Here is a 17,620-nt window from a genome sequence, read left to right as displayed (position 1 = left end):
AGGACAAGGGGCTGTCTTGCCAGGACCAAGACCTGTGCAGTCATATGGGTTCCTGTGGCTCTTCACTAGAATACAAGGAACCCTACAGAGGAGACGGTGACCATGACTTACTGGACACCTAGTACCCAGTGGGTGCTCAATAACTACTCGATGAATCAACGCATGGATTGTTCATCAAACCAGTATCAGACTCTTTTTCAATCTCCTTTTAAAATGTAAAACATGGGTCTATATTTCTAAGGAAATGGATAAAATGCCTAGGTATCACCACATGTGAATCTGCATAAAGCTAAGTAAGAATAGTTACTGAAAGTCAATCATGCACTCATCGTGCCTCCGTCACACACGGGCAAAGGGCAACAGACACAATTCTGCAGACTTTCCTTTCTAGAACTCATCCCTTCAACAGAAATCAAACATCATATGCTAATCAGTATTTCATGGCTAGGAAAACAATCTGGATTTACCATCAGGTTCGGGGTACCATCAGGGAGAGGAATGCTGCCGCGGGACTGACAATGGCAAGGACTAGAAAGTGCATCATGCTCTACCGCACACTCCGTGGAGCTCTGCTTCAGAAATATGAATCCTGGGGAATCAGACACACACGAATTTGGGTAAGTTCAGTGAAACATGTGTGGACACGTGCATGCACACAGACACAAATTTGTGTTCCCAAGGGTGCTTGAATGGAAAATACAACTTGTAAATTGTGCACCATGTTATCGGTAATTCCTAAAGTAAATGGGGCTAAACCAGCAGCTCGCAACCATGGAAATTACAGGTACAAAAAGCACCTGGGCAGCTTCTGTCAACCACGCCTTCCTGTTCTCACCAGAAAACCTTGGAGGGTATTAAGAGTCATTTTGAACTGAGAGAGTCACTTAGAACTGGCTGGAGTCAAGTTTTTGATTGTTCCTCTACTTTTATTTATTTGCTGTGCGCGTCCATACTTACCATGATGTGCAACCAGTGGGCGAGGGGGTTCCCTCCTTCCATCGCGGAGATTCTAGGGCACAAACTCACGTATTGTGCCTTGCATGTCAAGTGCTTCACCCAGGGAGTCACCTTCCTGGCCATTTTGCTGCTGCTTGTTTTCTGTTTTTGAGACAGGATCTCACTATGCAACCCTATCTGACCTGGAATTCACAATGTGAACCTGGCAATCCTCTAAACTCCACCTACTTCTCTATCCTTAGAGGTGGCATTAAAGGAATGAACTACAACCTATCAATTTTTTAATTATTTTTTGTTTATTTCAATGTGAAGAAAGCAATAAATATATCAATGTAAACACGCTGGAGTATTCTAATTAAGTTTTTATAGATATCCTGTATGCTGACCATATTCCACTAAACTATTTCAGTTGTACTGTTTCGTTTAACATGCATTAGGTTAGATTAGTGGCTCTCAACCTGTGGGTCGCAACCCCGCCTGAGGTAGAACGGCCCTTTTACAGGGGTCATATATCAAATATCCTGCATATCAGGTGTTTACATTACCATTCATAACAAGAGCAAAGCCGCCGGGCGGTGGTGGCGCACGCCTGTAATTCCAGCACTCTGGGAGGCAGAGCCAGGCGGATTTCTGAGTTCGAGGCCAGCCTGGTCTACAGAGTGTGTTCCAGGACAGCCAGGGCTACACAGAGAAACCCTGTCTCGAAAAAACCAAATCAAAAAAACCCCAAAAACACACACAAAAAAAGTTAACTCTTTTATTTCCAAATGCCAAATACACACACACACTCACACACACACACAAATATATAAAATTAAGAATGGCCAGGACTGGCTGTGGTGAGTAGATCATGTACGTGTGGCTCTTACAACAATCTCAAATTATTTTTAGCACTATAAAGTCATGTAAAACTTGGTTTATAAAGCTTAGATTTAGGAAAGCTTTCCTGAATTTTTTTATAAACGTTTGCTGAATATACAAGTCGGTGGCACGTATGAGCAAAATGTTGCAAATGGCTGCGGAGGCTGGAAGGCATCAGGAACTGCAGGTACAGGCAGTTGGAAGCCTCCACGTGGGTACTGGGACTAGTTCCCAGAGCCTTTGCAAAAGCAGCCAGGGTTCTGAACCCATGAGCCATCCCTCCACCCCATCCCCATCTCCTCTTATTCTTTTCACGCTGTCACTAGGTAGTACAGTAACTACCTAGTACTTACACTGTTTCGGAAAAACCCAAAGCTAAGTTAAATGCAGTAAAGACCTTCAGACCCCACTCCCTCACAGTGCCTCATCTCAGTCACATGACTGTGGCCAGCAGGTAAATGAGCGCCCCTCCCCCGCAGCATTCTCACAAAGCAAGAACTGAGGTTAGAAACAAGCTCCTCTTAGGTTTCCTTTCTTTGCGGATATGTGAAAGGTACCCAGGGCTCTGGCTGGGTCAGCCTTTCAAAGTGGATAAGCCACGCCCCAGCCACACCCCTGTAAGGCCGGTATTCAGGCCTAAGCAGCTTGGGTATCAATGTTGCTGCTTGTATTTTTTATGGATGAACGAGGCTTCGCAGAGTCACACAGAAAGCACAGCTGGAAGACTTCTTCACAAGACAGGTTGAGTCTCATTCTTCGATATCAAAATAAGTCAGTTTTACAGAAGATACAGATACAAGCACAAATAGTTTTAATGATTTATAAGTTTAAATCCACCAGGAAAAAATAAAAGTTACAAACATTTCTATAGAAGAAAAGTACAGCCTCGAGAGTTAAAAGCTACCATAAACCAACTGCTGATGCTGCTGATGGGAGGAAAATGGCGACTACTACCGGGAGAGTCAGGGGCCAACAGTTATGCAGCTAGCTCAGAGGCCGGCCTACTGCAAGCAGAGACTGGAGCAAGCACTAGGAAGCCCTGGATGCCAGTTCTCCGCAGCAAGAAGCTGTGTGGGAAGAAAGCACTGAAGCAGCTAGAGGGGTCCTGAGTGAGACAGGGTGCAGCTCCAGCAAACAGACAAACAGCTGGCCGGCCTGGCAGCACAAGCCATTGTAGTGAGCTGTCCTTAAAGCAGATGCACAACTGCACAGCTTTAACCCTAAATCTGGGGAGCAGGTCAAGGGTGCCTCCCACAGGCACTCGCTCCATCCTTACCTCCAGGAAGCAGCCCTGAAAAGCCACCCAACAGAAGCAGGACATTTGCAACATCTTAACCCTGCTAGTGAAGCTGTTCACATAGCTGCAGACATAATGCTAAGTTCTTTTGGAGCAAACCTTTTGTCTTTAGTTTGTGGCTGTTTGTGATGCTCATTTCCTTCAACTTCCCTCTCCCTGGCATTCAGAGAGGAGGAGGAGGAAGAGGAAGGGAGGGAGGTTTCAGTGTAGCTCAGCCTGTGCTTTTTGTACATTATTCTGAGAATACATTTCTGTTTCAGACATTTTTTTTTTTTAATCAGCATCCAGAGCACTCAAAACTAATACTGGTAGAAAAGAGGAAAACGAGAAAGGTGGCGAGGCGAGAGATAAAACACGAGAGCAGGAACCCAGAAGGCTTCCCAGCACGGAGAACAGAACCCTGAGCAGGGGTGAGATACCAGGTGCATCAGGAAGGAGCTGGTTGTGTAAAGGGCTTAATCCATGTTACCCTTCCACCCACCTCCCAGTTTCAGAAGGAACTGTGTGTCAAACACAGACAAGAGCTTAGACTTTCATAACTGCTGACCCTAGGAAGCCAGCATGGGGAAAACATTGTGTTCATGTTAACATACCTATTGGCACGAAAAAATAGTATGTCAAAGAAGGATTTGTGCAAGGTGCACTTTGAATGATCAGCAGAATCTCAAACTTTCCTAGGAAGTGGATCTTGAAATGACTAGCTTCCCAGCCTCCAGGTGTTCTGAGCTGGGGCAGTTCCACCCGGGACTTGTCAAGCCACCCTGTTCTTCTAAGAACAAAACTGATGGCTCTCTTAGCACCTCTGTCCTTCTGCAAACCATAGTGCTGCCGACACTTTAGCGTCTGGGAAAATGCATGAAAGAATCCTCTTCTTTAAGACCCTTTAAAACGACAGACCCTGTCCACTCACATGAGAACCTACAGGGCAGGCAGGGTAAGCTGCCAGTGTGCGCATGCTCAGAGTGTCCTCCCTACCTCCCTGATGACACTGCTTCTATAATAAGAAGCTCTTCTCACTCCACTTCCTTGTTTCCTGCTACATGGTTTTTGTAGTATGGTGAAATGTTATAAATCAAGCAATCTCCAACTTTTGCCTACCCATCAACCTAGAGGCTGCATAGCTGTAGGTTAAAGCTGGGTGAGATCTGAGCCAGCCTAGCTAACTTAGCAGGACTGTCTCAAAGTTGGATATAGTTCTGTAGTAGATAACTGCCTAGCATGCGCAAGATCCTGACTTCCATACCCAGCAGTATCACAAATAAAAGGAGAGAGGAAAAGGGGTGGGGGGGAATCAAGGGAGGAAGGGAGAGAGAGGAGAGAGGAAGGGGGAGAGGGGGAGGGAAGAAGGGAGGGAGGGAAGGGGAAGAGGGAGAGAGAAAAAGAGAAAAAGAGAGGGAGGGAAGGAGGGAGGGAGGGAGGGAGGAAGGGAGGGAGGGAGGAAGGGAGGGAGGGAATGGGAAAGGGATGAAAGCATTCAGAGACTTATTTTAGTAATTTCCAGAAAGACTTACCAAAATCAGATTGCTTCTAATCTAATGAGTTGACATTTGACAGTGTTCTAAATTGTCAAGGCCTTCTAAGAAACAGTGCTAAAGTAAGTTAGAGAAAACAGGTGCGCCCAGACGCACACGGGCAGCCAGCAACACGCACAGTAAGCCCACATGGGAACTCCCTGCTCATCTCAGCGCTGATAGCCAGGGCTTCGAACCATGATTTCCTAGTGCATACACAAACAACAGAAACCAAGAAAAGACAAGAAACTAAAATATAACAGGAAAAGGATAATTCCAGATAGAGCTTTATGCCTAAACTGGCACATTTACAATGCTCATTATCATAAAAAGGGCAGAATTAATCATATGATAATATTCTGTTTTCTAGAGGACACTAAATTAGTGATAGACCACATATATATTTAACAAGTAGTCTGATGCTACCTCACTCATTAGTCTTTGATAGATATTGAAAGACATGATCAATCAAAAAACCACAGGCCACATGTAAAATAAGTTCCTAGTGTGGAATCTGTGCCTCATGCATGGGTGAGGAAGACCACGACACTTGTGTAATAGCCCCCCACCCTCAAGAGAACAAAAGAAATCTTAACAGCAGTTTAGGCACCTAAATGAATTCCTAATCTACTATCAATTGTTTTATTTTGCAACTCAAAGGGGAAAGAACGTGGTTCTACCTATCCATAAAAACATGAATGATCAAACATATCACAAAGGCCGTGTTCTCACAAACCATGAATGTTAAAATGTTCACTGGGTATGACATTCAGCTGTCAAGAGGAAGCAATTCAAAGGCCATTATACAACTGATAAGCCAGGTGGAAGGAGCCATCCAGACTTTGCCCTGCCGCACCCTCTCTGGGTGACAGTTAAACAGATCTTCATAGATGATGTACTGTGTACAGAAGCGCTGATCAGAATCAGGCTTGGCGTGGTATGCAACTGTGTTGATGGTCTGCGTCACGTCACTGTCTGGCTTGGGCTTTCTACTGAGGACTTTGCCTCCTGCTGCTGCGATGAGCTTAAGGAGATCATCCTTTGGATGATGTTTGAAGTTTCCCCCCAAGAAGAAGTAGCATCCATCAAACAGCTTTGGCAACTGAAATAAGAAGAAAATAACTGATAAAAGTATAGCAAAATATTTTAAAACACTGTCTATGAATGAAGGACATAAAAGCAATAGGCATGTGTCAAAGAAGCTTCTTAAGGAGGCGCTGGCATAAACTGTACTTTAATCACACTAACGGATGCAGGAAGCGCACTTAGGGAAATAAGAGTTTCTTATTTATCATTTTTTTTCATTTAAAATTCATCCACTGTCTGATTCCTTTTTACTCTCTTAAAATTTCAGATGTGCTTTCTACTGAAAAGAAAAATAACATAAAACAAACAAGCAATCTGTAATCAAGCATAGCAGTATACAACTATAATCCTAGCACCAAGGCTAGGCAGGAAAGACTACCACAAGTTCCAGGTCAGCCTGTACTATACAGCAAGCCTCTCCAAAAAAATAAAACAATAAAACCTTCTTTATCAAATTCCCCCCATTAAGATGCTTGTGCACACAGGTAGGACTTATCTCCCAAATTTTACAATATCTAGAGTAGCATCAGAGACAGCAGTCTGGATTTAGACTGTAAGAGTAGCATTTTCCCCACATACAGTTCAGTTCTGTCCATCTCTATTCAGATCTCTACATGATACCTGTGGTGGTTTAAATATGCTTGGCCAGGAGAATGGCACTATTAGGAGTGGCCTTGTTAGAGGAAATATGTCACTCTAGGGGTGGACTTTGAGACCCTCCTAGCTGCCTGGAAGAGAGTCCTCTTCTGTTTGCCTTCGGAACAAGATATAGAACTCTCGGCTCCTCCAGCGCCAGGCCTGCCTGCATGCTGCCATGCTTCCCGCCATGAGGAAAGTGGACTGACCCTCAGAACCTGAATGCCAGCCCAATTAAATGTTGCCTTTTTAAGAGTTGCCTTGGTCATGGTGTCTCTTCACAGCAATGAATCCCTAACTAAGTCAATACCTAAGGTCTCCTAGGCAGCCATAGTAGGAATGTGGTCTTAAGGTTCCAGAGATGCTTTGTCAGTACACAACAGATAATGAAGTTATGGCTAAAGATCCAATTAGAAAATGTCTTTGTCGTTTCTACTATAGTTACATATATCAACAGAATAATGGAATAGTGTCCATTAAAACTGCAGTATGTGGCAATAAAGACATATGGTAAGCAAATCCGAGCAGCAGCTGTAAGTCTTCTTCCAAGCTACTTCCTATATCTGAGATTTACCTCAGATTCTGAAAGCTTTATGGGAATGTTCAAGATGCCAAAAATCCATTAACAGGGTGAAATTATTACCTTCTGGATTTTACTGCACACCGTGATCATCTTTCAGAATCAAGTGCTTGAAATAAGCACAATTAAAATTTTAATCAGTCCCCTGAACTGGATGAAAGGGCAAAGTTTTCCCAACTATGATAATGACATGAAGCTGTAAGAACAACAAGTAGTATGTAAAGGGAAATACCAGCTGCTCTCTGTTGAGCCTGCTCCTCTGCGGCCCTCCTCGAACCTCGTACTTCTCTTCCTGCTCACGGACTCTGCTGCCCAGACAGGCTTTCACCCCTGCAAGAAAGAAGGTTGAAGCAAATAAGCAGCACATGAGCATATGTGACACCCACCTAAGTAGTCGTCGCTTCTTTATGGCTGGCCTAAATATTCTGAAATCTTCAAACCCCAATTATACTAATAAACACACAAACAAATAAAGTGAGGGCTAGAGAGACAGCAGGTGGACAGTATGTCATGTAAGCACTGAGAAGTGAGTTGGATCCCCAATGGGTATGGCAGCTTGTACCTGTGCTAGGGTTTTGATAGAGGAAGAGACCCCAAGTCAGCCTCTGGCATCAACACATGAAAACACAGGTCATTGCACCTAAACGCACGCACGCACGGAAGGAAGCCTTTCTTCCTATGGCAGATTTTAAGCAGAGTGCCCTCAGTCCAGTCTGAACTGAACATTTAACAATTGCCGGCTCATTTTGGCAGGGGCATGTATGATCTCCTATTAAAAGTCCAATGGTCAGGTGTTAGGAGCGTGTTTCTGTCTACAGCACCTCCCTAAGCTAGCCACAACAGGACCTCAGCAAGACCTGTTAAAATAAAAACTGAGCAGAGCCCATGACTGCCTGGGAACTGACAGCACTCCTGCAGACAAGCTTGCTTGACATTCCCTGAAGAAAGAATCCTCCTGATGGACTGCACCAGTGTGTTTATAGTTCAAGCTTAAAAAGAATGAGCTATTGCTGTCTAATGAGGAGGAAATCCCTAAGCAGGGACGTTAGCAGTCACCATAAATGCCTGGCTATAGTCTGGAAATAATATGCCCAAGACTAATCACAGGGGAGAATAGAATCCAGCAGCAACATCTTAGTGGTGGAGAAGGAAGAACAGGAGGAGGAGGAAGAAGAGGAAGAGGTGGTGGTGATGGTGTGTGTGTGTGTGTGTGTGTGTGTGTATGTGTGTGTGTGAGAGTGTGTGTGTGTGTGTGTGTGAGAGAGTGTGTGTGTGTATGAGCATGTGTGTGTTTATGATACTGCTAGGTTTAATGCATAAAACTAACTTTGAGATGTAAAGTCAAATGACTTAGTGCTTTAGTGTAACTTTATAAACTCATAAGAGTTAGTTTTCTTGCCTATGAAAGAAAAAAAGAATTAGGAATACCACGCATCTCCCAGGTTTTTATGCATAAACTGTAAAAGATGAAGTAACCTAGACCCATAAAGACGAATACCACAGGTTCTCTCTTATCTGACACAGGTTCTCTCTTATCAACAATTCCTAGCCTCAGCTCCTCAGACTGAGTGCACAACATGAAGTAACCGCAGACATCAGGAATGTATAGAGAGACCTTAGATAGGGAAGGCCCTTGGTGGAGAAGAACACAGTGTAAGTGATATATAGTGGGAATCGCAATATCAGAGAGGGGCTCCCATGGGGAGGAGGGAGGGAGGTTAAGACAGACAGGAAATAGGGATAGGTGACAAGAAAATTGCTTGATAAAGCCTCAAGGAATCATATTACTTTATATTTACCTGAAAATTTATATATAATACATACATGTGTATATACATTTGTACATGCATACATAACAAGATTAAGCTTCTTGGGCTGAGAATATTCCCTCTGAAAACCATAGACTAACCAACACCCCTACTGGGAGGAGAGTCGGCATCTCCTGGGATGAGCTTCCTTATGGGCTATCAGCCTTGAAACCACACATACACCAACAACAAAAACCAACTTGGCAGGTTCTATTTCTCCTTGTGAATACAGATATATATGTGTGTACTTAATAAATAGAAAAGCAAATGAGATTATCAATTGAGAGTGGGTTTGGAGGAGGGCACCTAGGAGGGGCTAAAGGAAGAAAAGGAACAGAAGAACTGATATAACTATATTCTGAGAAAAGACTTTGAAAATAAAGGGTCTACCACAAAACTGAAGAAAAAAAAGCCTCAAAATGAATCTTGTACTGTTTTCACTATAACATCTCCAGACCATTTTCTATTTGCCTTTGAGATTGCTTCACTCAATGACCTGAGTTTTACCACTGAGAAAACAGGAAAGAACGAACAATTTAAAAACAAACACCAAACAAACAAGCACTGAATGAAGCTTATCCAGAAGAAAATTTTATCTTGGTCAGCATATACTGAAAAGTAGACAGATACACTAGAAATACATTAACATCCTAACAGGGGCAATGCCAGTGACCAAACGCCACTGAAGGGTGACACCTCAGCCTGCAACTCTGCAGAGGGCCGAAAGAGGCTCATTTCTGAGCAGACTTGGCCCAGAACCAAGTGCCAGTGTGCCATCAGCACCAGAACTGTCCCATATTGTGATGAAAACAAACAGAATCTTGTTGAGAGTGAGAAGTCATATTGACAGGACAGAGGTGACATGTAAGACAGTCTGCATTTTCCAAGAGTGAGTGACAGCCCACTTCAGTCTGGCCTAGATTTTGAGGCACCCATCTTTAAGCTTCTTTCATATTACCCCAAACTTGAATGAAAATATCCATGGGTCACCCTGAAAACATGCAGTAAGGGACAAGCACTGAAGTTCCTGACAACTTTAACAGAAAACAAAATAAACATAGATTGAGCCCTGATATGAGTAGTAAGAAGAAGCCCTACCAGCTGCTCGCCGCCTCCCCCTTGCTCGCCGCCTCCCCATGGGGCCTCTGTGGCTTCATTAGTAAGCACCTACTGCTTCCACTCTGAATTAGCTGGGGCTGTGTAAAGAACTTGTTTTTTAAGTTTTGGTTGCAAAAACTACCCTTCAATTTTCATTAAATTTGGAAGGCTTTAAAGGAGCGCTCGACTAAAATGAAACGAACGCCACAGCTCTCCCTTCCTGTCAATAAATACTCCATTATAATAAAACCATCTCAGAGGCTGGTTTGAAATCTTCCTCATGTCAAAGGCATGAAGGACGGCAGTCCTATGAGCTCCAGCAGAGGGAGGCACTCAGCACAGCACAGGGCAGGACACTGGCTGCTCCGCGGTGGGCGGGCCCAGAGGATCTGCATTTCTGTTACAAAGCTGGAAGTGGGACTCAGGTTAAGGATGCAGTGGGAAACAGGCAGAGCCATGCCCTGGACATTCACCTTTCCCTCTCTCCCAGTCTAACTGCAAACCTTCAGAAGAACAGGTTAGATCTGACTGACAGAGGTAATTTAAGAAAAAACATTTCCATTACATTTCACATTTAGTTTAGATATACTAAAAGCAAAAATAATTGGACTTTTTTTAGTAAAAATGTTTGAATGCATACTTATTTCTACAACACAGTTCTAGACCAATTTACCTTCTTTTTTTTAAAAATTGCTGCTGAAATATTCTAGAAGTATTAGTGGTTTGGCTATGGTAGAGACGTGAGATGCAAAATTTGTAGTGTGGTAGGAAATTATGCACAGCTAGAGCTTTAATTCTTTCATCTAATGAAATATTAAATATTGAGAGAAAACTAGAATATCATTAAGAAATATAAAAAAGTTGAAGTGTTTATTGTTATTTCGTTGGGTACAGATGAATTGAATACGAATAGAAGCGTACTGTTTTATTCCTAACACCTGTAAATCTTTTTCAAAACATCTCTTTCATTCATTTTCATTAGTGGAAAGCCATCACACTTAACATTTTTTTTTTATGAAATCTATGGATGATGTGTAATCTAATAATTCATCCCAGGAGTAGGGGGCATTGTTATAATCCAAATGCATAAACATTGTCTAGTAAAATATTAATTTCCCACTATTTAAATAATGAAATACTAATGAGCACAGGGCCTAACCAAAGAACTTTAAAAGGAATGTATTTCTTAAGGAGATAAAACTATATACTTGATGGTTTCTGATGAAATTACAAGGGAAAAAAAGACAAAACACTTGCAAGCACAATTTATTGCATTGTTTTCTTTTTTATATAGCCCAACTTGGAGTTTTTAAATGCTTTGATTCTTTGTATTTACTGTGGGTGTACACATGCATGTATACATGCATGTCAGGTCAGAAGGCAACCAGCAGGACCTGCTTCTCTCATACCACATGGGCCAAGGATCAAACTCAGATCTTCACACTTGATACCTGCTTGGCCAATCCTGATGTCCTGTTTCTCTAATTCTAACGACTGATAATACTGGAATTGTACCAAGGAAAAGCCCTGACAATCTTAGTGATTGCAGCTACTATGTGTTTTAGTGTGTGTACCGATCCCTGTATTGATCAAGACTGGCTTGGTAGACACTCCTTACCTGCAGTAGTCATGTTCTAGAAAGAAGTTGCAAATACTAATAAATTGGAAATATACTGCTGCGCTCCTGGGAGACTCTAGTTCCAACATTTTTGTAAACTGATGAAGAACTTCTTGTTCTTGGTGTGTTTAAAAATCACCATAGTTCTTTCAAGTACCATTTAATGAATGGAACTACATTAACATTGGAACTATATTAAAATTTGGGCCTGAATAAGGTTCCCCCTCCAACTGTTTTTATTTTTTTCCTATAGCATGTCTTCCTGTATTCGGAATGGTAGGCAGCACTGTGGCATTATACTAGGGCGCTATTTTAAGTGTGGATCAACAAAACAAATGCATGCGCTGCATACTCAAAGCTGCTTACAACGCCCAGATGAATGGAGAAGGCAAAGAATCACAAGCGTGATCGCAGCTGGGAGCAAGTTCACATGGGCCTCAAATCCTAAGGTACCCCATGTCTACAAAGGCTGACTTGGGGGAGTACAAAATTTTAGCAGGTAGAGCAAATTCAAAAATGTAAAATCCACAAACAATAAGATTTACTGTGTGCTCTTTCCATTTCAGAAGGAGAAATAAAAGCACAAAGTACCTGGCTGGTTCCAAGCCATTTAGCTAGTAAGTGTGCCGGAATGGGAATTTGAACCCAAGTCTGCTCAGCTTTCTAAAGCAAATGCATTTTACATACAAAAATATATTCTATTTTGGTATGCACACTAAACCTTGGACTCTAAAAGGCATGATTGTGAATATGTCAAATGATTTTAAGCTGCTTTTAGTGTTCCAAGATGTTGCATATTATAAAAAAAAAAAAAAGTGAATACCCTGTTTCTCCCAAAACTGAGTGCAGTCAAAATAACATTTCCCTTCATTTAGGATTGTTAATGTGAATTCAAATTCAATGCCAAGGGACTAGAGAGCTGCTCTAGAGGCTTAGAGACCTTGCTCTTATTGCAGAGGGTGAGTTAGATGCCACACCCACATCAGGCAGTTCAGGGCTGCGGAACTTCCCATAATTCCTTACTTGTGTAATTATTAATTTATTAGGTTTGCCCATGTTTTGATGTCCAATAATCTTTTGCCCAGTTTTTAAAATTGTATCATTTGAGTCTGCTGAGCTGAAGTCCTGAATCTTATGGTTCTAATTTATAAATTGCTGTTTGGCACACAATAAAGTATTTTAAATAGCATTATTTTAAATAATTGCTGGTTACAACGCTATCTAATATACTGACTTTGGCTCACATCTGGAATCTCAACACTGGGAGGCTGAGGCAAGAGGACCTGCTGTGAGGTTGAGGCCAGCCTGGACTGCACAGGAAGTTCCAGTACAGCCTCAGCTAAAGAGTGACACTATAAGCCGGGCAGTGGTGGCACACGCCTGTAATCCCAGCACTTGGGAGGCAGAGGAAGGCAGATTTCTGAGTTCAAGGCCAGTCTGGTTTACAGAGTGAGTTCCAGGACAGTCAGGGCTATACAGAGAAACCCTATCTCGAAAAAAACCACATGGTAGTTTGTACAGGTTCTCTGACATTCATTTTTGCTGTATAAAAACAGTAAATTATCCTTTTTCTTACAAGAATTAATGTGATGTACAGGGGGAAAGTAGCTAAAAGTAAGTCTTTATCTATGGTCATCATATGATCACATGCACAAAATATTCCGCTGACTCTGTCCATGCCTGTCAATATCTTGCATCTTTAGCCATTTCATTTGTTAATTTCTCTTCTGAATCTGTCATGATGTGATACAGTTCTGCTGGATTGACATCGCCATCACCACCCTTGTCAGAGACTTGGAACACTTCATACATACTCCAAAAAACAAAAACAAAAAAAAACAAAACAAAAAAAAGAGTGACACTATGTTTCAAAAAAAAAAATAGTGCGGGTGGGGGGGCGGGGGTGGTAGTGGTGGTGGTGAAGTTTCCTATACATCGAAAATGAGACTCAAAATCTGTGACTAGTTCAAAATACTATCCCAGCAACAATGCCCAGTATGTTAGCCACATACTGTTTGTAAACAAAATAGGAACCTAAAAGGAATTATCAGTACAGCAAAATCATCAACAAACTCATTCCTTTCTATTTAAGCTACTGTTTTGGTTTTGTACCACTTAGGCATGCACAGGACCACTCATCATTCCACCTGCAGAGCAATGCAGTCTCTAGGGGAGAAGCAGTGCAGCAATGCCTACTGCATCAGGAGCAGCCAGCAGGCGCTTACAGCGGACTGTGCCTAGGGGCTGCTTCATCCATTGATGGGCTTACTTGGCTTATTATTTTAACTCCCACAATGGTATCTGTTGCTTCTCTCAATGTGCTTCTGTGAGTGAACAGAACACAGCATAGATAGAATAGGGTCTACTAAGTACGGCACTGGAAGACGGGAGACAGAAAACACCAACTAAGAAGATTGCTCAGTTTCCTATCAGAAGGGGACCAGCGCTTCTGTAGTGGCTGTACTTTGGTTCATAAAATCTTCAGCTTTATAGTAGTTGATAAGTAGACAAGTTAATTTTTTTTTAAATTGGAAAAAATAAGATGAGCATTTACAAGTTGGAAAGAAAACAGATCCTAATTTCCTAAAGAGCAAGCAATGGCGACGGTGGTTGTGCTAAGTCTACAGACAGCCTACTCTGCTGCTGGCTTCATATCCACATGTTCCTCTCAGAAAGATTTCTTACTAACAATGTGTAACAACCTGACATTGCTCTCACTCTAGTACAATGCACACAGAACTAAGCTAACATGCTGAGGCAAGTCACCTGTCACCATGGGGCTAAAACACCTGGAAACACAAAGGGACCATCAACAACTCAGGCTGTGTTTCAAGTTCACCCTTCAAACCATTCTGCACACCGTCCTGAAGTAAACAAATGATTTCTACTGTAACAACCAATAGGAAGCATATCTTTAGGGGACAAGACCACATGGTAGTTTGTACAGGTTCTCTGACATTCATTTTTGCTGTATAAAAACAGTAAATCATCCTTTTTCTTACAAGAATTAATGTGATGTACAGGGGGAAAGTAGCTAAAAGTAAGTCTTTATCTATGGTCATCATATGATCACATGCACAAAATATTCCGCTGACTCTGTCCATGCCTGTCAATATCTTGCATCTTTAGCCATTTCATTTGTTAATTTCTCTTCTGAATCTGTCATGATGTGATACAGTTCTGCTGGATTGACATCGCCATCACCACCCTTGTCAGAGACTTGGAACACTTCATACATTTCTTCTTTGCTATCTGTATCTTGCCCTTTTCTAGTCATCATGGCTTAGCATTTTGGGAAATGAATGGTGCCACTCCAGCAACATCCACTCTTGGACCATATCCTGCAACTCAGCTTCTACTGGGTTATAACACAGCGACCTCACAGCGACCCCAAGTTCCTTTGTTTCAGTGGTACCATTGCCATCTTTCCCAGATAGAGAGACGGTTGCCTTGAGTTCAGCAATCTGTTCTTTATTTAGGTGATCAGCCTTAGTGTACCTAAGAAAAGAGCAGGGGTAGGAGAGGGCAGCTGTCCCAGCACAGAGGCTGTGAGCACGGGATAGCTCCACTGCCCCAGCGAGCCCACAGGTGTGCTGGGCTATCCTCTCCAGACAGAGACTCCAAATGCAAAAACGTTCAGTGATCTAACTGTAATTACTGAGCTGATCAAACATTCCTCTGATATTCTCTTATTCTAGGAAACCAGCCACGCTGTACCTGCTAAGTAAAACTGAGTTAAGTCTAGAAGATGTCTGAATGGCAACAAAGTCCTTTCATAAAGATGCTATCACAGCACAGAAAACCCTTGGGAAGTTTTGAAAGCTAAGCAACATCTCCTCCTAAGGTTCTAACTCAAATACCCAGTCAGACCAAACACTACAGAAATCCTCATGGGTTGAAGTTCTTTTCCTGGGGACTCAATGAGATAAAAACTTAAATATTCTCTGACTCCTGAACAGTCTTTTTAAAATTCTCTTTATTGAGTATGTTAAAAATATCATATAAACAAACAGCAGCTATTATTTAGAGTTGGTATGTTCTGGATCTCTTATAGCAGATCCCATGATCCGTTTCTTAAGGATAAAAGAGGAAAATAGTCATTTTCAAGAGACTACGTAAAAAGCACAATAAATAGTAGACAGTACTAAGGACTCTAAAAACAGAAGGGATGGAGAACAATAAATACATTTATCTCTGTTTTTAATGGTCAATGAGTTTATTTGATCTGCTACCAAACTGCCACTGTCAACCTGGTTTCCCAAGTTTTAGAATGAAAACACATTTCAAGTCACAGTATTCAATAGATATTTTCCATAATTAAAAGTTCAATGCTTGTGAACTTCCTTTTCTTTTGAGATCAATCAACTAAATGGATTCACTAAGCAAGAATGTACATGAGCTACTTACTCTAAGGTGAACTTTCAGTAACTAAATGACACAGTTGTATCACCAATGAAATAAAAGCACAGATTAGCCAAATACTACTTATTTAATAAGAAAATAATGGACATTTCAAACTTTTATTTATTCCACAAAATTAGGTAAATGGCAACATTCCACTTTAATATATTTGTCTCTAAAATATGATCACTTAAAAACATTTCTATTCATTAACTCATATAAAGTATAATGTATACCATAATTCCTAATCTCTATATTTACACACTAATTTAAAAACTAGTCGTTGGTCTTTTACCAACAACTCAATATAACCTCTTAAAATTTAATCCTTTTTGATTAAGGTTGTTTATTTTTCAAGACAGGCTATTTCTGTGTAGCCCTGGCTGTCCTAGAATTTACTCTGTAGAACAGGTTGACCTCAAACTCAAGAGAGCCACCTACCTCTCATTCTCTAATCCAATTATTTTATATCTAACATAAATGCTTAATAAATACCATCATGATGCCCTTGAAAAGGAAAAATGATATCATTTGCTACTAAAAGTTTGGCAGAAAGATATTTATATTTTTCCTTTTCAAGAAAAAAAGCAAAATTGAGATCACAGTTTTGTTTGTTTTATCCGAGAGTAATTTTCAAAGTAAATTAACTTGATAGTTCTACATGTAAACAAAGCCTTTATCTACCAGAACCATGCACACTTTGTGTCGAGCCACTATTCTTATATAATGTACTATTTATTTCATCTTTGTTAACTTGAATATATTCTATTAAGATTTTATCTGGAGTTATCACTTTGAAGGAAAAAAGGAACAAGTCACCTGTGCAGATACTCTTTTAGTGAATTAGGTGAAGTCCTGACCATGCCTACTATATATGGTAGTTTTCTTTGGGCCTGATGATGTGTGATTTTTCTGTGTGCAGAAGAAGCACAATCCCCCAAGTATTACTGAGCTCAAATGCCAAATCATTAGGGTAGCTCTGGCCACCATGGTAAGATCAAGGATCTTTGCACACTCAGGCAGCTTATAACTTTCAGGGCTACATGGTTTTTTTTTTTTTTGTTTTTTTGTTTTTTTGTTTTGTTTTTTTTTTTTTTTTGAGACAGGGTTTCTCTGTGTAGCCCTGACTATTCTGGAACTCACTCCACAGACCAGGCTGGCCTCGAACTCAGAAATCCCAGAAATCCGCCTGCCTCTGCCTCCCAAGTGCTGGGATTAAAGGCATGCACCACCACCATCCTGCCTACATCAGTATTTTTAAAGAAGAAATTTATAACAGAAGAATGGATGTAAAAAATGTGGTATATATACACAATGGAGTACTATTCAGCCATTAGAAACAATGAATTCGTGAAATTCTTAGGCAAATGGATGGAGCTGGAGAACATCATACTAATTGAGGTAACCCAGTCTCAAAAGATCAATCATGGTATGCACTCACTAATAAGTGGATATTAGCCTGGAAAACTGGAATACCCAAAACATAATCCACACATCAAATGAGGTACACGAAGAACGGAGGAGTGGCCCCTGGTTCTGGAAAGACCCAGTGTAGCAGTATAAGACAAAACCAGAACAGGGAAGTGGGAAGGGGTGGGTACGAGAACAGGGGGAGGGAAAGGGGGCTTATGTGACTTTCGGGGAGTGGGGGACCAGAAAAGGGGAAATCATTTGAAATGTAAATAAAAAGTATATCAAATAAAATAAAAAAAAGAAATTTATACTACACAGAAGAGTATTCCTTTAGTCTAAACTGTTAGCATGAAT

The 17,620-nt window shown here is 41.3% G+C and overlaps 1 protein-coding gene across 1 annotated transcript in view; it reads right to left on the bottom strand.

Moving 5' to 3' along the window:
• Positions 1 to 4,559: 4,559 nt before the first annotated feature.
• The window catches only part of Bard1 (BRCA1 associated RING domain 1), a 65,318-nt gene continuing 52,257 nt past the window's right edge, over positions 4,560 to 17,620 (bottom strand). The window contains exons 10-11 of the mRNA XM_052192912.1: positions 7,161 to 7,258; positions 4,560 to 5,728 (exon numbers count right to left, since the gene is read on the bottom strand). Coding sequence (XP_052048872.1) covers positions 5,396 to 5,728; positions 7,161 to 7,258 — 431 coding nt within the window. The 3' untranslated portion in view covers positions 4,560 to 5,395. The remainder of the gene's footprint in view (positions 5,729 to 7,160; positions 7,259 to 17,620) is intronic.

This window comes from Apodemus sylvaticus, chromosome 9, assembly GCF_947179515.1.
Source record: "Apodemus sylvaticus chromosome 9, mApoSyl1.1, whole genome shotgun sequence".
Lineage (NCBI taxonomy): Eukaryota > Metazoa > Chordata > Mammalia > Rodentia > Muridae > Apodemus > Apodemus sylvaticus.
The sequence above is the reverse complement of the archived record's forward strand: the minus strand, read 5'-3'. Positions and strand labels throughout refer to the sequence as shown.